Source organism: Melospiza melodia, chromosome 6 (genome assembly GCF_035770615.1).
Source record: "Melospiza melodia melodia isolate bMelMel2 chromosome 6, bMelMel2.pri, whole genome shotgun sequence".
Lineage (NCBI taxonomy): Eukaryota > Metazoa > Chordata > Aves > Passeriformes > Passerellidae > Melospiza > Melospiza melodia.
In genome coordinates, this window is record NC_086199.1 from 73,599,537 (window position 1) to 73,623,630 (window position 24,094).

The 24,094-nt window shown below is 41.0% G+C and overlaps 1 protein-coding gene across 7 annotated transcripts in view; it reads left to right on the forward strand.

Annotated features, from left to right (window-relative positions):
• Positions 1–24,094, forward strand: part of DPF3 (double PHD fingers 3) — a 167,800-nt gene that overhangs the window by 81,655 nt on the left and 62,051 nt on the right. For 5 of the 7 annotated variants that reach the window (XR_010028092.1, XR_010028091.1, XM_063159178.1 and 2 more), the window contains exons 4-7: positions 14,638–14,765; positions 18,511–18,606; positions 19,644–19,682; positions 23,275–23,353. Coding sequence is in view for 4 of the 7 variants with exons in the window: in XM_063159178.1 (XP_063015248.1) it covers positions 14,638–14,765; positions 18,511–18,606; positions 19,644–19,682; positions 23,275–23,353 (342 nt within the window). In the remaining 3 variants the exon portion in view is untranslated. The remainder of the gene's footprint in view (positions 1–14,637; positions 14,766–18,510; positions 18,607–19,643; positions 19,683–23,274; positions 23,354–24,094) is intronic. The other 2 variants (XR_010028093.1, XM_063159182.1) reach the window with 1 other exon arrangement.

Genomic DNA, 24,094 nt, shown 5'->3' on the forward strand with positions numbered 1-24,094 from the left:
TTGTGAAAATAGAGTTATGATGACTTTAGAGGCAGGCTGTTCTGAAAAAATGTTCTGGTCATTACAGTGGGCCATTAAATAGAAGGAATGAATTGTGCTGTTGGTCTCCTTGGAGCCTCTACAGTGTGACTGCAGGTCATGTCTTGGGGCTTGATCTGCAAGACTCTCAGGCAGCTGAGATGGACTTGGCTTGAAATACCTGGGCTGCTTGAGAGAGAGCTTCCTTGTGGTGCCACCACCCTCTCCGAGCCATCCAGCCCGTTGTTTTGCTCTTTCTCTGTTCTTGGCTACTGTGTTTGACCTACATCTGGCTGCTAGGACGTGTCTTTGGGAAAAGGTTATTCCTCATGTGCCTCTCAAGCTGCCAAGGCCTGACTGAGAATGCTGTGTCTCCAGGAGACACATTATTCCTCCTGGAGAGATAGAACACTGTGGATTTATCCCCCTGCTACGAAGTTAACATCGATGTGTGTAAGTAACCTTCAGGATTATTTATTTATGAAATAAACAGATTTAACCTTAAAATGAAGGGAGTGAAGGTAAGCTTAAAGCTTATCAGAAAAAAGGGCTATGGGGAAAAACCACTGGGGAAGCACCAGGGGATGGTGCCTGGGGAAATGCTGGAACCTGACAGATCCATTTCCCTCAAGGCACAAATCACCAGCTCTCCAGCATGGGGAGGGGCAGACAGGAAGGTATGTGCCCTGTAGGAGTCTTAGAGCTAGAACTGAACCTGAACATCTTTCCTGGCCAACCTACTGCCCCTTTTCTAAGTATAGCCAGTAAAAATGGCTGAGAAAGGATAAGCCACATCGTCAAAAGGGTTTTTGCAGTGCACAGGTACTGTTCAATGCAAGTACTGGACACAAGATCCTAGGAAATGGGTGTTTTTAATCTAATTCATTGCATCTATTTTGTGTATTCATATGAATAATTCTTGGAATTCTCTGGTAATTACATGAAAAAGGGTTTTATAGGATCAAGTCCCCAGGGCTTAGTCTCATAAGATGCCAAGCTGTCTAACCCCAGCAAAGGAAAGCACCTGAGCTTGGGCTTTAAGAACATGAGTGATCTTTTTGTAATTAATGGGACTTGTCACATGCTTAAAGGTAAATCTACATGTAAAGTACTGGGTTGGACCAGACTTGCAGGTTTGATACTCAGCATCCTGCACAGAGCCTAGTGAAGTCACTGGCCTACTAGGCCAACAGTATGGTAGAACCCATGTGCTGCTTTATAGAAGAAAATGTTAACAAAATCCAGCAAAGATATTATGGAATATAATTACATAAAAAATGGTTTAAACCCCCTATTTATTAAATTTTATTGTTCTTCTGACACACAGCAAATTAAATTGATTTGTAGCATGAAATATTCTAATATTTATAGCAGATGTTATTTTCCTGGTGCATAATATAATGGAATGAGCAATAAATGTTAATATAACGTTCAGTTTCGACTCTTACAAGCCAAGCTCTATAGAACTGCTGAGAGAGAGTAGAACAGAGAGAGTATGATGACTTCCCCTCCCACATCCCTGTACCTCCTTCTAACCTTCCCTGGCAGAAATTTCCATTCTGCATTCCCATTCTCTGTAGTAAACATTTTACAGCCTCATAATTATCTCATACCCAAGAGATATTAAGTATGTTTTTACTAGATTATGATTAATTTTAGTGTTCCCTGTATTTTGCATTTGACTGACTAATAGTTTTTTACAGGTGTTTTATTCTTCAGGATTCTGATACCATTGGGTTTTTGCCATAGCATCTCTTCCCAGTGATGAACTCTGTTAAGGAAGGAGGTTTGATGCAATACTCTGGAATAGGTAGATATGGCTTTTATGTCCAATGTCTTCTAGACAAGAGATCTCATTTAGGATGCACTTGGAACATGGTTCCCCTTAAACAAACCAGGTAATTTAGGCCTGGGACCTTAGCTGTTGTAGGTAGGTAGTTCTGATAAGGACAAAGAGAGCAGTGATGTCCATCAGCTAAAGCTACGATTCTTGATGTAGGAGAAAGGATGAAAATTTTACCCCTCTTGATGGAAATTATGTCCTTGTGAATGCATGTGATTGCCCTTGGCAAGTATGTGGTTTAGGTCTTAGGAAAATATATGGTCATGATTAATATCCTATGCATGTCCTAAAGAGCTGTGGTGAGAATCCTTTTGTTGCTGGCCTAAAATAAACAGCATAGCATGATGGGAACAAAAGACAAATTTTGAAAGCGGGCTCAGACATAGTGCTAAAACTACATATGAACACTTGAAGTATTTCTTTGTGTTTTTGAGGGATGGTGAATGCTTTTGTCTTCTCATGATTTCCTTGGTGCAATGTCTGTAAATGACACAGTTACAGATATGTGCTACTCTGACAAAGTGAGGTTCGTGGTTACAGGAATTTCTGCAGCGATGCTAATTTGTAAGTGATGCTATGGATACATCTGCCATGTAATGCTCATTGCCTAAGTGAGGTAGCAGCACGGCAGGAGAACTGGAAACACAGAGGCTGTATCTCTGAGCTGTGCTATAGACCAGGACAGCATCAGCAACAAAGACACTATTAACTAAATAGAAAGGACTCAGGATTAAGTGCTTTGTGGCTCTGAAGCTGCTATACCAGGGCTGGCACTATAAATATACTTACAGGATATTCTTCCAGGGAGCTTTCTGTTAATATCTGAGTGGGCAAAATAAAAAATTAACCTCTCTCTGCTAAAGATGATGCCCCAAGTACCTCTGAACTCTCAGCAAGTGCTACAGATGGAACAAGAGTACATCCAACTTTTTTGTTTTGCCTTTCAATCCTGAATCTTAATTAGTTCCCTACTGCTTTAGTACATGCACAACATTTTAATAGTCATAAGGACTTACTCCAATCCACACTGCCATTTCCACAATTCCTTCCTTCATACCAGTGCAATCCTGTCCCCCCCACCCCCCCTGCATTTAGGAATAGTGTAAAGAACACTAAATAGCCAAGCGTGTAGCTGTAGATTGATGAGGTTGTCACACCACTCCCTTCACCGTTTTCTTCCAACCTGCACTGTGCTCTAATAGACGGATGATTGCCGGGGGAGAGAGAGACTTAGCAAATCCCACAGCCAGATGTTCAGGGATGGACAGAGCGACCTTCTCAAGGAACCCAGAGGACTAGAGCTGTGTCCTTGTGAGGGAGAAGGACAGTCAGGTGCCCCTGGCTGCCTGTGTTTATCTCTCATTTCAAAAGGAGCACAAATGGCCTCAGCATGGCTGCAAGGATGGATGTTTTCCAGCGCATCGCGGGAAATGACCAGTCATCCGTCTCTGCACTGTGGAGTCTGCCTGCAGCCATCAATCTCGAAGCCCAGCATGGCAGCTCCTTTTGGCTTAGTTTGGCTCAGTGTTAGATGAACAAAGGGAAATGAAAACTGAGCAGAAGGAAAGGAGAGAAGAGCAGCTATTCTCTATTTCACTTTGTTTTCCCCTTGCATGGCTCTCTCTCTCTCTTCCCCATTATCATCTATTTTCACTGTATTTTGTAAGATGTGGAAATGTATATTTTCAGGGTCTGGGAGTTTACAGTGTTTCTCTGTTAGCAGAGAGGAGAAAGGAGAGGGATATTGAAAGACATAATTCAAGACCCAGAGATTCCATTTTTCAGACTTTTCTGTAGCAGTTTTCAGAACAAGCATGCCCTAGTTAGCTGCAGCAGACAGGGAGAAGGAATATAGTACCTTTCCTCCATCTTGCTGTTTTTCTTCCTTTTTTTCTGATTCCTTCCTCACTGCCACATTAATGTTTTCAGATGTGTACTTTGTCTCTCTATTCTTGTTCTATTCAAAAAGCAATCAACAGAGCCACATGATGGGACTTTCTGGATACAGGTGTGTACTGATGCCCAGAGCTCCTGCTGCCAGTCAAGCTCACTTGAGTCAAGCCTGCTTGATGTAAGAGCACAGGGCTGTGCAGGCTTTGCATGAGCTGCCTGACCTCATCCAGCACCTGTGGTTCCTACTGTGAAACCAGAGGTCATGGCAATATCTTCATTGGTATGCAGCCCATCAGAAGAAAACACATTCAGACATGTCTGTTTGCACATCCACCACCGAATTAGCTGGTTTCAGCACTGAACTCAGCTGGGCCACTTTTTGCCTGAAATGCTCAGATTTTATGTACTTGGAGCCAGGCTGAAAGGAAAAAAAGGTGTGTGAATACACTACCTGCTGGACTCCCATTGCTAGGGTCTGCTTTTTTCCCCACAGTGAGCTGTAATGTTGTTTTTTATTCTGTTTTCCCCTAATATTCTTGCCTCTGGATATTATTACAGCTCATGTTTGGCTTATTCTGTAGAAGGCTTATGTAGAGATAGGATTGTTCCCCTTAGCACTGCCTCACTGTGGTGTTTGATTGATGCATTTAAAAAAAGGTGTGATTGCATTTACCTTTTAATTTTCCTGGTTGATCACAATGATCTAAGCATCAGGCCTGGCAGAGCCAGGCTTCCCTGCAGAATTGCAGTAGGAGATTTCTCTCTCCCAGTTTTTACTGTAGGCAAAGAGTTGAGATCTCCCAGGCGTACAGAAGGACCAACTAAGCACTGAGGCAGAGCAAGGGAACTCTGTACATACTGGACATAGAGATCTCTGAGAAATCTTTACCTGCTTTCAACCCAAATGTGCCATCTGGAGTGAACAGACTTATGCCAAGATGGGGAAAATTTATACCATCGTGGGCTTAAAGAGCTGCCTTGCAGTATGTGCTGAGGTTTTTTTGTTGTTTTTCTTTTTTCCTTCTTACCATAAACTTAAAGCATAAACCCTCAAGGAAAACATTTGTTTGGTGAAAACCAGCTTCTCCTTTCACACACCTTGCATGAGCAGGCTTTACAAGTGGGCACAAGACCTTTCTGACTGGGGATATTCAGGGAATTCTTTTGTGTATTCTTTAGAAAATGGAAGGCGTCCTTTTCCTACCTGTGCGTTTAATTGTGCCACTTCTGAATGAACGGTCATATTTTCTGCCACTACCCGTGTTGCCTCCCTGCAAATTCTGAAAGAGACAAATCTTGTTCCCGTTGTCATGAGACTGCCTCCCCCAGATGGCACAGCTGTGTCTCGGGATGCCCTCTGGCTGGCCTGTTGGCAGGCATTCCCGTGGCTTTGAAGGTCACCTTGTTTACACCTTGCCTTTTTCCCCCTCCCTATTCGGAGGCTTGCTGAGCCTGCAGGCTGGGCTTCACCATCTGCATTTTCCCTGGTGCCATTAATCTTCCTGTTTACCATTCTGTTATTAATTCTAGAGTTCACCTTTTTGTCTAAACCCTTTATAGGCCTCTTGAAATTGCTTGCCTTTTTGTGGTAAGAGATCTGAGCATCTCAGAGATAATTTGCTTTGTTCTTTCCCATTTTTGAAAGGCTACCTACTAGCATCTCATGCCATTTTTCTATTACAAGCCTTCCTTCTTATAATAACATTTCTCACTTATATAGCTTCATCTGTCAGATGTATCTTAACATAGAGTAAATATTAGCTTTGTCCTTTGGAATTTGTGAATTGGCCACTGAAATCTGCTATCTGTGGAAATAGTCCTACTTTTTGAGTGTTTTTCTTGTCTGGAAAGAAAATATGTTCAAATCTTTGTGAGAGCCTGTAAGACCACCTTGCATTTTTGGTGCATTTCATTTGAATGCCTGAATGCCTATGAATATTAAACAAGCCTTACCAAACCCCAGAGGATGGGTGAAGACTATCTCCATTTGACAGATGATGGAAAAGCAGAGTACCTCTGTTAGAATTTGGCTCAGCATCACTTGGTGGGACAGCAGAGATGCCAAAGGCAGCATCTGGGGTGGATGCTCCCTTTTTCCCATCCTCAAATCATTGCCCCTTTGCTGTGGTCTTGCTGTTCTGCACTGGTGTGTGCAGTTCAGCAGTCAGTGAGCCAGGGAAGGGGCCCCAGGTGTGCCTGGCATGGCTGAGCCTCAGGCAGGGCTGTGCTGCCCTCCCGCACGTGGCAGCTCTGCAGGGCCACGCAGCACAGGGCTGGCACAGCTGGCATCAGGCTGAGCGCTCTGATAAGCCCTGCCACAGCCCTGCTGATGCCTGGGGGCGAGCAGGGGTCTCTGCCAGCTGCCCAGAGCTCTGGGGGTTAGAGAGGCCTTGCCAGCAGAGCTGCCCCTCACGCGGAGCCAGGCAGAGCTGAGCACAGACCCGCTCGGCGCAGAGCAGCAGAACGCACAGCGCCGTTCCCAAGGATCCCTGCAGGACTCAGATTGGCTCTGGCAGGTTTATCAGCTCTGGCTTAGTGCCGGCTCTGCTAGGCCTGGACTGAATTAATTGGGATGCTTGTGCACTGCAGCTGAGAGATAACTGCATTACAGAGATTTATCTGTTACTAAAGGTATCCCCTCCACTGTCCTCGATAAGGACGAGAAGCTATGCAGAATCTCACAGAATTTGCAGGAAGGTTGGCATGGCTGGCTCCACACATGGTTTATGTATGAGTTTGTGTGCTATACAGGTGTTTTATTCAGTTCTGTCACATCCAGTGCAGTTGCTTGAGGTGGAGGTCCATTCCCTGTTACCCTTTGCAGAGTGTGCAACGTGGGCATGACTATCCCACCCGTGGGGAGGGGGGACTGGTGTTTGGTGATAAATGTCTGGTTAATTGTTTAATTCTGGTGCTTTGGAGGGGCCAAAATGCCCATCATCTGTCTGTGTGAGTGATTCTATATGCCCATTTACAGATAGATAGCCCAAGTTATTATTTTACTCCCAACAGACCAGAAGCCCTGTTAGAGTGACACAAAGCCCAAGGGAATAGGTTTTTTTACTTAATATTTTTCTCTAAATTGTAGCAGTTATCTTGCCTCTGCCCCTTGATAGTGCCTACAGTGTTGCTGCAGAAGTTGTGGTGCGGTGTAAGCCCATCTAGAACAAAAATGCAAGAGTTACCAGAACAAAAATGAGTGCTAGCAAAATGCTATTGAATGGAGATATTTCTGAATGGAGATGATTTCAGCCCTGAGGGTAGTTACTTGATCCAGCATTTAGTCTGATACTGTAATTTGGCAGTCTTTGAGAAGCAGGTACAGCTTATTATATGTGACAATGATTTATATCTGTGCTGAGAAATAAATCTGCAGAAAACTTCCAAGAGACAACTGACAAGAGGGCTGTTTTGTTTTTGTCTTTTGGGTTTTTTTTTTTTTTTTGAGAGAGAGATTTTATAGAGGCATTCTAGTCTGCCAGAGAAATGCAGCTGCTTGTAAAGACAACATTTTGATAGTGGGTTAAACTAAACAATGCCTAACCTTATGTTTAAGGGCCTCTGCAGTTTTCAGCAGCCCCATTTCTCCCTCCTGTTGTCATGTAGCTTCTTGGGACATATTTTAACTAGGGGCTGATAGAACCTTTCCATTGAATCCCAGTCTTAAAACTCAAAGTTGTCTTCTGATATTTCTGCAGTTATGCTCAGGCTAAAAGAGTGTACAGTCCCACCCACATAAGATCTTCCTCTGTCTTCCCTTTCTCCCCCTCCTCTGCTCTCTCCCAACCTCATCATGACACTAGCAGCCCTCCATGAGGAGGTGCTAGGGAGACATTGGGATTTTCGGGTCTTCTTGTGCTCCCTAGAACAAACCTCAGTAGTGCCTAAAATTTCAAACATCTGCTAAGATTAATGTCAGGGCTTTACGGGATAGAGAGTCCTCTAAACTCTTTTTCCCATTCAAAATGGTTTGTTTCTGTGGAAATAAATACTCCAATGTTTTCAAGTGGTCTTCTAGAAGTGGTTTATCATTGTCAGTGGTTGGATTCTTGTTCTCACCACAGCCCAGTTTACCTTGAGAGTGCAATAATATACATGAGGCTTAGAGTGGGTTTGGTGGGAGAGACAAATAATTACTGGAGTAGCCTTACAATCTCTAGTACAGCGTGGCTATTTTTCAGCTTGGATTAAAAATAAAGTGAATTGGATGTTTACTACTCTCTAGGGACGTTTGTTTGGCTTTATGGACTCATTGTGAGAGTCTGTGTTATCACTGATCTGTCCCAGGGGAGGCCCAGGGCTGGGCTGACAGGAGGTTCTGTGGACCATGTATATGTAGAACTGGCAGTGACGAGTTTGCTGCAGATGGGTGCTGAATTGCAGGAGTGTTGAGAGAAAAGGGTGGGATATCAGGGGCCATGGAAGATCAGCATTAAATCATAGTAGCAATAACACAAGCATCTGCCCCTGGGATAGCAGGATGTGGTGTAGTGAAAGAAGGGTTCTGGAGATCTGGATCTGCAGGAGTGAAGGGCTGTGCTGTGCTGTGCTGGCAGGGGCAGAGCCCTGCCTTTAGTATGCCTGGTTCTGGTCACTGCTGTGAATACATCAGTTCCAAGGATGCTAGCAAGTCACTCTACTGGCCATGGACACAACAAGCAAGCAAACAAGCTAAGGAGAGTCTGGCCGTGCCTGCACAGAAAAGCTACAGAATGCAGCTATTCACATAAGGCATTGTCTCCCCATTCTTTCTTCAGGGATTCCATCCCCCTGCCCCCACCCTTTGCACTCTACCACTATATTTGTGCCTTGGAGATGTGGAGATGAGCGTATGATGGATGGATGGATGCTGCTTGTCTGGGTTTTTCACCACCATTTCCCCTGGGGCGCTCTGTCTGCTGGCAGAGAGCACCATCCCAAAAGATGGTATCTTTTGCAAACTCGACAGCTAACAGACAGCTTCTCTCTCTGCATATTTCCCCAAAGAAGAGCAGGCTTAATCTGGTTTTTATATGGCATATTTCATTATAATCTTTTTGACTTCCCATGTTCCCAATACGCCATAATAAATAAAACGCTGGGGGTGGGAACAGCAGAGATGCTGAGGCTTCACACTCTTGTGACACTGATGGATTCTCATTTTAAACTGTCATGGGATTTAATTGCTTGCTGAGCCACTGCACTGCACTTTCAGACACATCCTGCCACATCCTCTTAATGAGCTTAGTGGCTGCATTCACTCAGCAGTAGTTCTGTTTACTGTGAATTAGGTGGCTTTTTTAGACCACCTATATGATTTTAAAGAGGTAGTGGTTATTAAGGTAATATCCTTGGATTTATCCATCCTAAACAACACTTCATGGACTCGTAATGTATAGTTTCCTCTGACACTTTTTATGTTCCAAAAGAATGGCACCAAGAAACAAAAAGGCAAGAATCTATGTGCAAAGTCAGTGTTTGTCTAAGAGGGTTTTTGGAAGCTGGATTGCTTTGGTTTGCATAGTAGCTGTCTCTGGCATGATAGATCATGCTGGAACTCACCCAATAAGTATCTCTGTTCCCAATTAGAACTGGAAATGGAGCTGCTTACGAGTGCACAGAGATGATGGTTTGGGTGGCAGCTGCTACTGTGGAGATGGAAATGATCCATTGTAAAACAAATACATTGCACTGTATAGAAAAAGGGATGATTGTTTTTAATTTATGTTTCAAAGAGACATTGAAAAGTTGCTTAGCTCTCAATGCGTTGTAAACCAAATGTAGCTTATTTAAGGACAGGAATTTGCAGCTATTTTGCTATTTTGGCAAATTGAAACTTGAAAATCCCACCATTTTGTGGGATTTGTGAAAATGTGCTTCTTTTGGAGGCAGCAGTTCAATAGAAAACAGATACAAGAATGATACTGGCATGGATGCTTGTTCAGATTCTACCACTGCAATCTCAGGACCTTAATAAACAGAGAGGTTGCTGCACTGAGCTGGTAAGCAGAAATAACCATGTTAATTTAATCTCTATGAAAGGGACTCTGCCAAGTTAAGAAACATAAATTATAATTACATGCACACACACACATTTGAATTATAATATATGCACAATATTTAGCTGTGGCACCAAGAACATGATGGTTTACTAAAACAGGAAGAATTCTTAAATAACATTTTTTTTTCATTGATGACTTTTGTTGATTTGGCATTTCCATTTTGTATAGTTCTTACTACTTCTTGTTTCTGCTATATTAACCATGTGCTATTGTATTTATTGTACTAATCAGAAGGAAATTTATCTCCAAACCTTCTTAAATTTTTCATATTAAAGAGTAATCTTTTAATTATGACTTTACTGGTAGTTATTACTTGTAATAAAGATTATGTTCTCTGAAATTGTAATGTTTGAAGAAGAGCTTGTGATACAAACTAGAAGTTACAACGATTGTAGAACAATTAGTGGGTAGCAAATGCTATTACCTATATTTAAAAAGGATTTGGATGTGATTCAAAGATTTAAAGACACATAAATTCTACATGAACATCTGAGAAATGGATTGAAACAGTAATTACATATAAGCAATAAAGCACCTGGGAAATGATGATATAGGTGGTTCTAACAAACTACAATTTTCCTTCCAAAGAAAAGCATGTCTCACTACTTTCTCAAAATTCTTTACATGATTAGTAAAAAATAAAATGATTACATGAAAATTTACATGATTTTAAAAAAATAGTAAAAAATAATGACAAGTCTCTTAAATATTCTGAAGATCTTTGTTATGTCTCCAAAGAGAAATTGAGAATTGTCTTGGATCAAAACTTTTGAAATAAAAGACAATGGAAGAAGGAACTTTCATTGTAGATAAGGGCTTACAGCTGGTGCATCAAGTTTCAGTGCTTGGTCCTGTGCTGTGTAATACAGTAATGAACAAGCTGCAGAGTGGGAATATCTTGTCAGCTACAAAGATTTGCACATACTATGAAGTTATTGAGAGCAATCATGGCCGGGAAGGTCTGTGCAGAGCACTCTGGGGAGATGTCCATATGCTTGGGGAGTGGGCAGAGGGATGGGCATTATAATATGGACCTCAGTGTTGGAATGTATTCCTCATGGGAAGTTCTTGTGCCCATTACAAGATTCCTTATTCTTCTGCTTAATAAATAACTTGGCCATTGAAAGACACAGTCTGAGGAGTAATCTAAGGAATACCATAATTCATTTGTTTAAATGGGGGATGTGGTTTCATCTGAAAATGCAAGGTGCAGTATCTTGGGAAGACTGGTGTATAATGAGGGGAAGTTCAGAGAGGTTTGTCAGGAGCACATGGAAAACTTCCCACAGCAGAGTAATAGAAAAGATTGTGACTCTTTATCCTTGAAAGGAGAGGAATTAAAAGAAACTACAAAAAATTTTGTCAAGAACTTCTATTTTCCCCAGTAAGAGCAAGGGGGCGGGCAACAGATAAAGTGAAGCACTCCTTTCAAACCATAGTTAAACGGTTGGACTCTATCATGTGGGAAAACATTGAGGTAAAAGTGTATCAAAATTCAGAAAAGGCTGGGCCATTCTGTGTATTCTCAGAAGAGCCAGATTTAGGATAACTGGAAGGGATACTGCATTTATCTCTCAGGATGAAACACAGCATTAGGGTGGGTAAGTTCTTTGTCATTTCTCTCATGGCAGACGTTCACAGCTTCTACAGTAACTTGTGAGGTGACCACATAGTGTGGCATGAGCAATATCAGAGTTGATGCAAGCACAGGGCCACAGTTTAATTTCTTAATCCCAGAAGAGTCTCCCTCTGGCCTTGTTTGAAGCTTCAGGCTCTGGCTGGTACCTTCATAAGCAGGACAATGAGTGGAACAGACCCCACCTTAGTTCCAAATAGCAGCTCCCATGGTATGGGGAAGGCCTTGATCTTTCACATGAAAACTAAATTTCAGGTTTTGAGTTGACTCCTCAGTTTTCTTTAGGGTACTGATATAAGAGTAAAAGATACTTCTCTTTCTTTTGTGGGAAAATCATGGATTGTTAAATAGCTAAGAGAAAATAAGGGGTTTAGTGAAATTAATTTAATGATCCCTGGTAGTGTTTAACTATTTCTGTAGGTTAACTGAACTATCTTTTCGATTTTAGAAGATTTTCATCTGTGGGGATTCAAAAACAGGTTTGGAAACATAATTTTCTGTCTTCATTACTGTACCCTTTACAGACTAACCATCTTCAGGAAGGATTTGATTTATTAGAGACTGAATTCATTATGAGAGATTGTCTTTGGACCTCTGAAGGTTTTTATGCTGTAGACTTTACATTCCAGATAAGATAGTGTCTGCTTTTTCCCACTTTCTAGAGCTATTTAGGAATTAAAGTGTGTTCATAGAAGCTACCAGTGGAGAAGAAAATGAAGGAGTTGAATGGCAGTCAGCTTAGGGGGAAAATGGGAGGCAGACACCGAGTTTATTTTCCCTGGATGCCCAGCTCACTAACTTAACTTCTTGGTGATTCAGTCTCCCCATCAACTGTGAATAAAAATATTACCTTATAACGCCTTGTCAGTAGGATGTTAAATTTAGTAATTAGAAAATGCTCTGAGAGTTTTGGATGAAAAGTCCTCCTGGAGTTGTTGGGAAGTAGCAGTGCCACACAGAACAACCATGCCTATTAAAGACAGCTGCCTGTTTTGACCTTAAAACCTACCTTTCCCTCTTTTCAAACTTAGTTTTTGATATCTCTGGAACAAATGGAGAGTAGTTCCACCTTCATATATGTTCCACTTATCCCTCAGCCATTCCTTGCTCATTTCCTTTTCTAACACGTTCATTTGCTGAATGCATTGGTATCCAGAGACAGGCAGAGCTTGTCACAGTGAGGACATGTTTGTTTCCAATGCCCTTGAGCTTGCTTGAAGCTTCTTTGCTTGCTGAATGTATGATGACCCCTTGGGGTTTGCAGTCCCTCAAGGTTCTAAATACAGAGCAAATGCCCTTTTGCACCCAAGCACAGGACTTTGAACCCAAGCCAAGCCCACATCCAGAGATGATTATGGAGGTTCCTCAGTGACTTCAGATTCAAGCATTGGGATTTGCACATAAATCACATAAAAAATCTCTTCTTTCTATTGAAATGTCTGGATCCAGACGGAGGTACTAGGCATTCATACAGGGAAATTCAATCTGTATGATTCTCTTTTGACTTTTCTGTCTTTTTTTATAGCTCAAGCAATGGACAAGTTGGGGAAGGGGCCATAATGGGATACATATGCAGAGCTTAATGCTGAAAACAGAGGCCTGATTGAATAGAGCTCCTTGTGATGAGAAGGGGGATCAATTCACAGTTGACCCCATCCCATTGTGTGGGTTGTCCTGGGAGTTTCCTTTAAAATCCCAGTGGTTTGGTTTTTCTGCATGGTTTGTACCCAGCCTTTCCCTCCATGAATAGAATAGCTTTTTCTGGAATTTCTACTGGATTTTCTGTGGTTATTGGCTGAGCAATGCTCTCCCACTTCAGAAGACTGGAGGAAGTACATTGTGGAAGTACAGATCAGGGACGCTGAATCATTTGATAACTGAAAGTTTTTCATATATAGAACAAACATATTCCTGGTATGCAACTGCCCCCAAGAAATAGATTATATGTTACTGTCCCAGGTGGAAGTGCTCATTCATTATTTGGTTTGCAGGAGTGATTTGAGACTTTAAAAACACATGAATTTCTGCCCTGCAGAATTTACAGCTCATTGTGATAGAAAGGCAGGGAGTTTCAGGCAGAACAAAACACAGTTCCTAAAGCATAGACAGAACTGTGAATTAAGGACACCAGATGCTGATTTGTAAGCATCATTCTTGTACATTATTACTTGTAAATATATCGGTCTAGAGAAAGGAATTCATTTTAGAAGGGAGGGAGTACTTTAGAAATCCATGCCTGGCAGTGTCAGGTAAAGACATGTGCAGGATATTTCCCTGCCAGGGGATTGCTCTAAATGAGCCCCTGTATGAGTGGGGTGGAGGCTAGGATGTACAAGGAAAACTGGATTATTTCCCAGGTATATTTTATTATCTTGCTAAAGTTAACATGCTGTATTTGCCTGTCAGCTGCATTGCCTCATAATCTAATGGCAGCATTTGAAAGGGTGAATAAGGCTCTGCTCCTTCACTTCTCCAGCAAGTTGCATCAAACTTCCTCATAAATCCAGTGTCTTTGGAGCTCTGTCCCCAGACTCTTTCCAAGCCAGCCCGTGGCTCTTCCTGCAGTGACTGGGTGTTGTCCCATTTTATGAGCAAGATTCTGCACTCATGACTGGGTTTCTTTCTGGTACTGCCAGCTAGAGGCAGCCAGGGATTTTATCTAGTCAGTATTGCAGGGAGATTCAAGACACATCTCTTTATTTTTCGAAGTAAGGTCTCGTCATTGCCCCCCACACTTTCTGTTTTCCCACATGTGGAACATGCCCTGGGGTAGGAGAATGAGGATTGAAGCTGTGCTATATAAACTGTGCCAGATGCTAAATTGCATTAAACTACTTTTCTTCTTCAGGAGATCAGATTCTTCATATTTGTAATTTCAGTATCTTAAAAAGTTGGGGTTTTGTTCTTTATTTAAAGCATAGGGAGTTTACACAAAGAAGAAGGATTTTCCCCCCATTTATTTCCTCCTGACAAAGTATATCCAGCCTTTTTTTCCTGTAAACAAGCACAGAAAATGAAAAGATATCAGGTTTTCAATAGGATGGAAATTAATCATAAATGGAGTTTCTCAGTGGTTAAATGAACTTGAAGATCTTCCTTTTCAGATAGAAACAAGTTTGAAAGTCTGTTCATCATCTGCTTGACATCTCTGTCCTTCTTGTTAGCCCTTTGGGGGAGACACACAGTGAGTGTGTTTTGTTTTCCAGAAGTTGATCTGCCTCTGAAAAAAGATGGGTTCACCTCAGAAAGTACAACTCTGGAAGCCTTGCTGCGTGGAGAGGCAATAGAGAAAAAAACAGACACTAAAGAGGAAGACACTATACAAGAAATCCAGGTAAGGGAGAGCCCCATGCCCTGACATCACGCTGGATTTTACAGTTTGTCTCTAAGTCTAAGAGTCTCTTGTCCTGTGGCAAAACAGTGTATCTGTTGATTGTTGTGTCATTCTACTGCCAAAATGTTATCCAACCTTTGTGCTATGCTGTGATGCTCAAAATGATATCAGTATCTCACACGCTTCTTTTGTCACAAGAATCTTTGTTGTTTAACTGTTCTGCACAGGTCCTGTGTTGGAACTTATTTTGCAGCACTATGATGAGATAATTACATAAAAAAACTGAGAAGCTGAGGTGGATCCCAACTATAAACTGAATTTTAATGGTTCACATTTAAAGTGAGTTTCATGGATTTCAATTTGGATTCACAGCTGCTGTAGATTAAAACATGTCATTGCCTTGCCTGTTTTTTTTTTTAATAGTATGTGGCCTTCTGGAGGTATTCAAGAAAAACAAATATCCTAAAAAAATGTAATCTTAAATATTTCAATTATTATTAGTTATGCAGTATGAGAAATATTGCCTTTTCACATGCATTATGGTTATAAAAATTGTCAAGATTTAATTTAATCCTTCAACAGTTAAAAGCCAAAACACAATTGTAGGTTTGTTAAAGAAGGAATTCAGCTAGTATAAAGGGTTCTTGTATATGGCACTTTTAAAACATCTTAAATCACTAGGAAAGTGGCCTGTCCAACAGCAGCACATCTTTGCAGATGCTAAAACACCATTGTGTCGTGAGTCTTTTTAGGGATTTTTAGTGAGAGTTATTAGCACCGTGTCAAATTTGGTAATTTTGGGAGAGATACAAAATTTTGCATCTATACCTAAAAGAAGAAAAAATTTGAGGGGTCAGTCCCATGCAAAATGAAACAGAAAAACATAAACATCAGATCTGTATTACCTGGAGTTCAGTCCTGCTGCTCTATTTGTTAGAAATTTTGCACAGGTAAGGGCAGCACAATTGGGTCTCCCATCCCCAGTTGCACAGGTAAAAGAGCACCATCAAAGAGGAAGCATGCCATGCTCATGGAATGGGGAAAAGCTTGGCATGAGCCTTGCTCTGTGTTTGCTTCTTCAGTAGTATATCTGGGTCTATGAAGCTGACAGCTCTTACCAAAGGTCTGTTTTTACCTGCTTTCAAGGTCACAAGAAGTCATGGTGCAGCATCCTTGTGAAATTGCAAGTGCTTTTGAATGTTGCTGTGTGATCTGAGCTCCCAAATGATCCCCAGTAGCAGTCTGAGAAAAGATACCTCAGAGATGGTGGAAGTGACATAAATCCAGGCATTGCAGAACAGTGCAAAAAAATAGAACAGATTTTCAGCTAAACTGCTGTAGCTGTGACCTGTCAGCTGGATGCTAGTTTCATCAGAACAGATGCAAAAGGCATGTCTTGCTGCTTTATTTTATGCTAGCATAGCTTATCTGGATTCAGTCTGTAGAACAATGATTGCCAAAGCCTTCACTAGTAGGCAGCTTTCAGTGTGTACTTTGGCACCTGGCAGCTAGACTGTGCCAGATGAAAATCACAATCAGTGCCTTCATCGGTATGACAAATAAGAGATTGCAAATCTCTCCTTTGTTCCTTTGTGTGCTTGTCTGTGCTGTAACTCTAAAGGGCCCAGCCTCAATGGTGGTGAGAGTGAGCAGGTGGGATAGACATCATTGTAATTCCCACCTGAGACCCAGCCACTTGCCACCCTCCCAAATTCACAGTATCTGTCAGGAGAAGATGACTTGGTGCTTGGCTGCACCAAATTACCTAGGGCTGGGAAACTTTTAGAAAGACATAATAGGAAAAGAAAAGTTACTCTGCTCTAACATATAAGGGTTCCCCCTGCTAAATAGATACAAGTTTTGGGACCTGCAGTACAGCTGGTATGTAACATGATTGAGAATTTTACCCTGCAGTAAATTGGTATTGAATGTGTATCTCCATTGGTCGATGGAGAAGAGTTAGAATTTGAGAAGAGTTAGAGTAGCCTTCTGACCATGAAGCAGAAAGGTTATGCCCCTTCTATCAAGGATTAAAGTAATTACTCTGGCATTGTCACCAAATTCACACTTGGTTACATATTATCTCTTTCCTAAATTGATGCTTCAATTTTACAGGAAGAAAGTGGTTTGTAATATTTCTCTTAACTGTTGTGTAGTATAATTGTTGTAAATTAGCTTCTTTCCCTCCCACATATGATGTGGTTGCCCCTGTTTTGTTGGGGATTTTTTGAGATACTTTAAGATATGAAGAAATGGAAAAATACAAACTCACATCAGTAAGTTTGCCTATTTTCTTACCTACATTCTTAAAGTCTCCTCATGTACATTTTTCAAGCACTTCAGTCCTAAGATGAATTCAATTAATGTATGCAGAACTGGAACCTGTTTAATTTTACACCCTCTAGTATTTAGCACCTCCAGTATTATGTGAAATTGTAGTTCATGATGGTCAGAGCTCATTAACAGCCTCCCGATATTCAAAAATAGAAGAAGCAAAACACTTGATCCAAACAACTTGTTTGAAATGCACTGACCAGTATTAGTCTTAGAAATTAAGTTGATAAAGTAAGAATAAACTTTTGTAACTGACCTTCTAAATACAGACTTTTTGAAAGTTGAAATTTCTGTTGTATTCTTTCCCACAAATTCAGAATTTGGTGCTTGAGATATGTGGAAAAGAGAGAAAGAGACTGATTTTCTCCTGTTCCCCATGTGCTGGCTCTCAAATAGCTTTTAAGTAGAAATTAGAAGGGACAAATACAGTAAGACTGAAGAACATTCCCATCACTTTGATGTCACTATTTGACTCTGCATTGTGGCTGTAATTTAAATGAATGTTAGCATGGCAAAGGTAAGTTAGTGATTCCAGATTAGTCCCTTGCAAAATGGCACAGCACCATAAATGGTAGGAGTGGCTGGGGCCAATTTCTGTATTTCTAGCAGACATGCCAAGGGTTGAGGGAATTTCAATGGGACTTCTTCCCACATTAGTGTTGTGATGATTTGTCTGGCCTTTTTCCATGTGACATCTGACTTGTACATGTTTTCATGCAGGACAGCCAGCCTGTGTTTGGTTCTGTAGAAGTTACATTTCAAAAGATCAAATTAAAAGATTGAAATTGCCTGGCCCAGGCATCTCACAGTTTTGTGAGCTGTAATTCCTCAGCATTCTCATTCAACAAACTTTCTGCTTCCAGATTAGAGTTGTACCTGTGGTGCAAGCCCTACAAAACATGGCTTTTTAGATCCATTCTGGAATATATGGAGGAATTTTCTCTATTTTTGCTCAAGAGAGAAGATTGTGAGCTACCAAGGAGAAAACCACTGGTTTTGTATTCCTGAAGTGCACTCTCAACATTAGAAGAAAACAAAATAATTTAAATTGCAACAAATGAAAATAAAAAACCCAGGCAAACAAATTCCCAGACAGGGCCTGCAGTTATGCATACTAATATTTGTGTTGTCTTGCAATATTAGTGCTCAGTGCTTCTAGTATTTGTTCTTAGGAACCTTTTTATCATAGTTGACTGATATCAGTAGTAGTTTTTTAGTAGGAATTCCCTGGAGATCTTAGTGTGGAAAAGAGTGAAAATTTTTCTTTGGTAGAGAGAAGCAGAGGTACTGCGATCTGATTTGGCTTTGTATCAACTGTAATAACCCATAGCCACTGTGGTAAAGAGCAGTAGTTGGTTTTATGTGTCCTCCTTTTTTCTTCTAACCATTCCTGTTTGTTGTTCAACCACAGAGGGTTTTAGAAAATGATGAAAATGCAGACGAAGTGAACGAGGAAGAAGACTTGGAAGAAGATATTCCAAAACGAAAGAACAGGCCTAGAGGACGGGTAAGTGGAGAGTTTATTGGAATGGAAAGGAGGGAAGCAAACCTCTGCAGAAATATAGTGTATATTTCTCATGTGTATTATGTATGCAAAGTATTTATCCATGAATATCTGATAGTGATAACACTATGGGTAATTTTCAGTCATATGTAATAGTTTTTTAATATTTTTTCAGTTTACTTTTGTGAACGGCTGTGAAAGAAAAGGACTATTTTGACAGTAAAAATTTGGGGGAGATTTATTTTAGTGTTGTATTTACAATTGTAATGTAAACTGTAATAACTATTATGACATCCTGCTATTACAATTCTCCTTAAAAAAAACCTTTACTAATTACAGAAAAGCAGCAAATTCAGTTATGACAGCCAAAAAAAGTATTAATAAAAGTAACTTGAACTGTGTTAATAAGTTTTGCAACTTTCTCCAGGGTAGCATTTTGTGGTTGACACTGGCTCTCTTGAGCCTATGGCAAATCTTCCACTTGCTTGAAAAGGGCAATATTTTATCCTTAGGGGACTCTGTCCCTTCTCTTACCTAAGATGTCTTCACAATTCATCAGGGTACCAGTTAAATAACGAGGCCAACATTTTAAACTTGGAATCAACATTTTCAATTGTGGGCCCGTAAGCTAGGCATCTAAATAAATGTGAACACAAGTCTCAGAAGTTTTGAGCATTTTCATCTCTCTTTGGCTCCAGTGGATGCTGCAGGGGCGCAGGAGCTCCAGATGTACCTTTTGATTTGTTTATAGAAGTCAAGCAAGGTGGGCCACATTTTAGGCCAAATGAGCAGAATATAATAGTTTTTTAATAAGAGACATGAAACCACATTGAATACTTGCAATGTACTTATGCATCAGACCCTCTCTTTTGGTTTCCTCTTTGGTTGTTGTGTTGTTTCAGTTTTCTGCTCCTCTTTATTTTGGAGCTTAAGTCCTTTAATATAAGATCAAAGCACTTTAATAATTGGATAAGTATATATATCATCTTCCTTATTCTCAAAATCACCTGAACCAGTTTCTTTCTTTCTTTCTTTCTTAGCCAAAGACCCCCACCTGGAAAAAAATTTTCCAGAAAAATGTAAGTTTCAGAAGATTTGTATGAACCAGTAACCAAAACCAGGAGATAGAATCAATACGTGCACATAAGCTTGACTGTAGCAATCAACTAATATTCCAGGCTAACAACTCTTTTCTAATAAGTTGCTCTCATGTAAATTGCACATGCTGGATAGGGTGAGTGAAAGGGAGCAAAGAGCTAGAAGAAATATACTGCTCAGGAGAATGGGATTTGGTGTATTCATATGTCCCAGACCAGTACAAACAAAGTCCTTAAGTTAGTGTTACATGCAAGATTTTGCTTCCCTGTTCAGGAAAATGTTCCAGAATTTTTTCTCTGGTACTGTAAGGAAAGGAGTTGGAGGGTACTAGATGTGCCATTCATTTTGAAGCATGCATTTATATTTTATTTTCTGCCCTAGAACTTGCCCCCTATTAAGTACAGAAGCAGCAGGATTTCTTGCTTTTTTTCTTGCAACTAACTCCTGCTCTGCTAGTGCCTGGTTTCTTTCAGTGCAAAAAAGAGAAGTCTGAATAATGCCACGTACTTCAAGCAATATTTAGTTTTATTTGATGGCATCAATAACCAAAGCAAAATGTAGTAGAAATTAGAATTTCAGAATTGTGGCCAGGTTATCTAGCTGTTGAAAACTGGTAAGCCTGAGTTGCATCTGGTCACAAGAGCTTTGCCAGTTTCCTAAAGGCAGCCCTTTTCTAGCCTGACTCAGTATAGGGAATTAAGGCTAAGGATTTAAAATTAGGCAACATGAAACCTGGGCTGCTCTTTGTTTCTGGGAAAGACTTGGTTAGGGTAGTTTTAGAGGGCAGAAGAGGAGAAGAACATGCATAGGAAACAAGATCCTGTGGAGTGTGACCTTTGGGGATTCAGAGGAGTGAGAAGGACTAACAGCATATATGCAGGATTAATGCAATGGAATTACTGCTCTGGACTTTCCAAATTGCACATGCCCCTTCCTTTCCCTACAGCATGATTTTATTTTTAATTCTGGACTCTTCATCTGTCTTTTTGGCTATTCTCTCTGGCTGCTTCAAGGCTGCTGGGCCATGGGTCCAGGCCGCACACGTCAAGTCTTGTAGTCTTTTCTGCATCCTGTCAGGAGAATAAAGGCAGCTGTGGATGACTGAATTCAACAGCCTGGAGCACAGACAGCAAGCATGGGGCATTCAGTTCAGTGCCTCTGGGGCAGCTGCTTGGTTTCCTGTCCCCTCAAGGCCAGCCCATGAAATCATGGGGGCATAGGAAGGACACTGAAGGCTGAAGAGGTAGATGTACAGAAAGAGATTTTTAGTGTTTTTGCTGGACAGGGGCAATGTGGTAGGAGCTGGCAGGGTGGTTTTCTAGGAGATATGAGATGTACGCAGATGCACCTGCACAGACTGTCTGCTCATCAGCCAGATATCCCGTGGGACAATTTCAAAGGCACCAAGCACATTTAGGAACCCAAGTCCCATTGAAAGTCATTGACTTGAAAAATCTCCCCCTCTTTGTTCATTGCATGAAAAAGTGTATCTGACACGTGGTCATGCCATGAATGCTGTGCCCCTGCATTTCTGTAGAGAACAGTTTGAAAGGGAACAGCTGACTGTAAGACAAGCAAAATTCTGAGCAACAAACCCTAAATTAGTATCATATTCTGAAATGTACCTATGTAAAATATTACCTTCTTACTCAAGAGGTATGTTCTCAGAGTGTGAATAGAGTCAGAGCTACTGACTAGTGACAAATATAAGACTTTACATCTTTTTCATAGCCCTGAAAAACCAATGTGCTGGTAAAATGGGGAAATTGGATCCTAATCTGGGTACCAGCAGAAATATTTATAAGGGCCAATCACTTGTCTATGTGAAGATTCCCTGATGAGTTGAGGGTTGTGGAGGAGCTGCCATGGACTGAAATTCAGCTTGCAGCACATTTAGCAGCAGTAAGGGAAGAAAAGAACTAGCCTGGGATTGATTTCATTGCCCAAAGGGGGTTTAAAGAGCTGGCAGTCAGAAAGAAAACAGTACAGACTTGTAAGATGATTTTATATGATACAGTCAGTAAAGAAGCTTCCACCAAACAATTGTTGCTGAGGCCATTTCTAGGGTGAAACTGCTTTTCAGTTCACCCTTACAGATCTTGGTCTGCACATGTGTGCTGGACTGCTCAGATGTCTTTGCAGAAGGCAGAGTTATCCTTGTCATACATAGTAGTATTTACCCCATCCAGATAGCTGCAAATCCATGTCTCTCCTTTGGGACTGTGTTAAGAGTTAGACCTGAGCAATCCCAGGGAAATAACATGTGAAGTTTTTATAAATCCCTGTTTTAACAGACTTTGTCCGGCCAGTGTAAAACTTCCTTATTACTTCTCTTTAAATATCCAGTGGAACACAATTCTAATAGTGCTAGTTCTGTTCCAAGCTCATAGAAGAGAGAAAAAGTTTCTATGGCCCCTTTATGGCTGGGTGCGAATATTCTCAGAATTTCTACACCTTCTTCAGCTTTACCTAACAAAGCTCTGTCCTTTTCTTATTTTCACATGAAAAGGCTTGCAGGATTTGAGTCAGGTGGCCTTGTCTAGAGTGAGAAATACGAACAGCTTAATAAGAGGAGCAGCAGAAGCAATTCCGTCATTTTTTTTCCAGGAATAGAGTAGTTAGGAGAATTAATAAAGAACTATTTAGCCATCCACCTGTGATCACTTCCTCAAACAAAGATCAAGTCTAAAATTATTGTCATTTACAGACTGTACATTAGTGAACATGAAAGAATTGAAGGCCTTGGCTCAGTTCCCAGTTTCACATCACAACTCCAGCATTGGGCAGATATGAGCTGTTTCCTCGTTGGCATCTCAGCTGAGAAGGGTCACGACTGAGTAGTTTTGATGCTGAATTCCACTCTCACCCCTGGAGCTCAAGACAGAGCAGTCTGTGCTGTGGAGAAACAAAGTTTTTCAGTTTCTATAGCTGCCAGTTTGGTCCACTTTAGGAACACAGAACTGCAGAGATACATTTCTGGGTAATTTCTGTTATTGCAGGTAGCCACATTATCTAATCTTTTCCACTAACTGACCAAAGCTCCATTTTATAATTAGCCACAGTGTCTTTGTCCCAGAAGGCCATTTCAACACACTGCTTTTCAGCTAGAAAACAAAACATAGCAACACAAACAATGCCCCTTTGAAAATACTGAAGGAAATAATTTGACCTCTCTTTTATTTGGGGCCTGTTTTCTGGCTGATTTAATGTTTGTGTATATTCTTCAACACCTGTTCATCTATTCATTCATTCATATTCAGTTCAGCAAGGTATTTGAACATCTTCAGAAATGAATGTGTGATGATACTCGACTGAATATGTGCTGGCAGTGACCTACTGCTGCGGATGAACAGTATGAGCCATCTGTGGAGAGGATCTCCATTGCTTTACAAGGTCCATTAACAGAGAGCACATCTTAGGAGATGGAGGGTCATGACCACTTTGAGAAACCTGTATGGAAGCTGAGGATTTGTTTAGTTTATGCTGCACATCTTTCATAGGAGGGTGTGGTGTGGGGTGCAAGGAGACCTGGGGGGTGATGGAATAATGCTGACATTCCTCTTGTCCTTGCAGGCTCGGGGATCTGGAGGGGGCAGGAGACGGAATGATGCTGCCTCCCAGGATGATCATGACAAACCCTATGTTTGTGACAGTAAGTAGCAACCAGACAGCTTATTCTGCTTCCAGCCTGGTCCTACCAGCTCAGTGCACTCAGGGCTTCATATATTACAGCAAAATATTCTGCTGCTCTCTGACTTGCATGTTTGCCACCTGCTGCTGATGCTCTTGGTGTTTTTGCATGAAGGAAATAAAATTAAGTTCTCGGCAAGACTCCACTTTCCTTTGCCCTTTAATAAATCATCTCTTATCTTTTCTTTCTCTCTTTCTGGCTTCTCTGCCTTTTGTCTTCTTTTCCCCCATGTAAGTTTCACCCTCTATTTCTTTCTCTGTTTCAGATAGTTACAAACAAAAGCATAACTCAAAAATCTCCGACAAAGGTACTTCACCCTTGATGTGTCTCTTGATATATTTGGTGATTCTCTTCCCTTCAGTCCTTTTAAAATCTCACTGGGCTAAATTCTGAAGGTCTTATCCCTCACCAGATGTCTTGTGGCATCATCAAAAGCTGAGCCCTTCTAAGAAACAAATAACATCTCAAATGCTTTGTTTTGATACATATTCCCTTTGAATACAGTCCAGCTGTTTGGTACCTTGCAGTTGGACTTCAGGTGAAGCAAGGCATTGTCTGAATGGAAAAATTATACCAGAGCCCAGCATCAACACTGAAGGAGGGTACCAGAGTCCCAGTATGAGTGAGGAGTCTAATATTTGTTATGCAATTGTTTGAGGTTTTTTTTTTTTTTTTTACAGTCAAGTCCTTGATGCCTTCCTT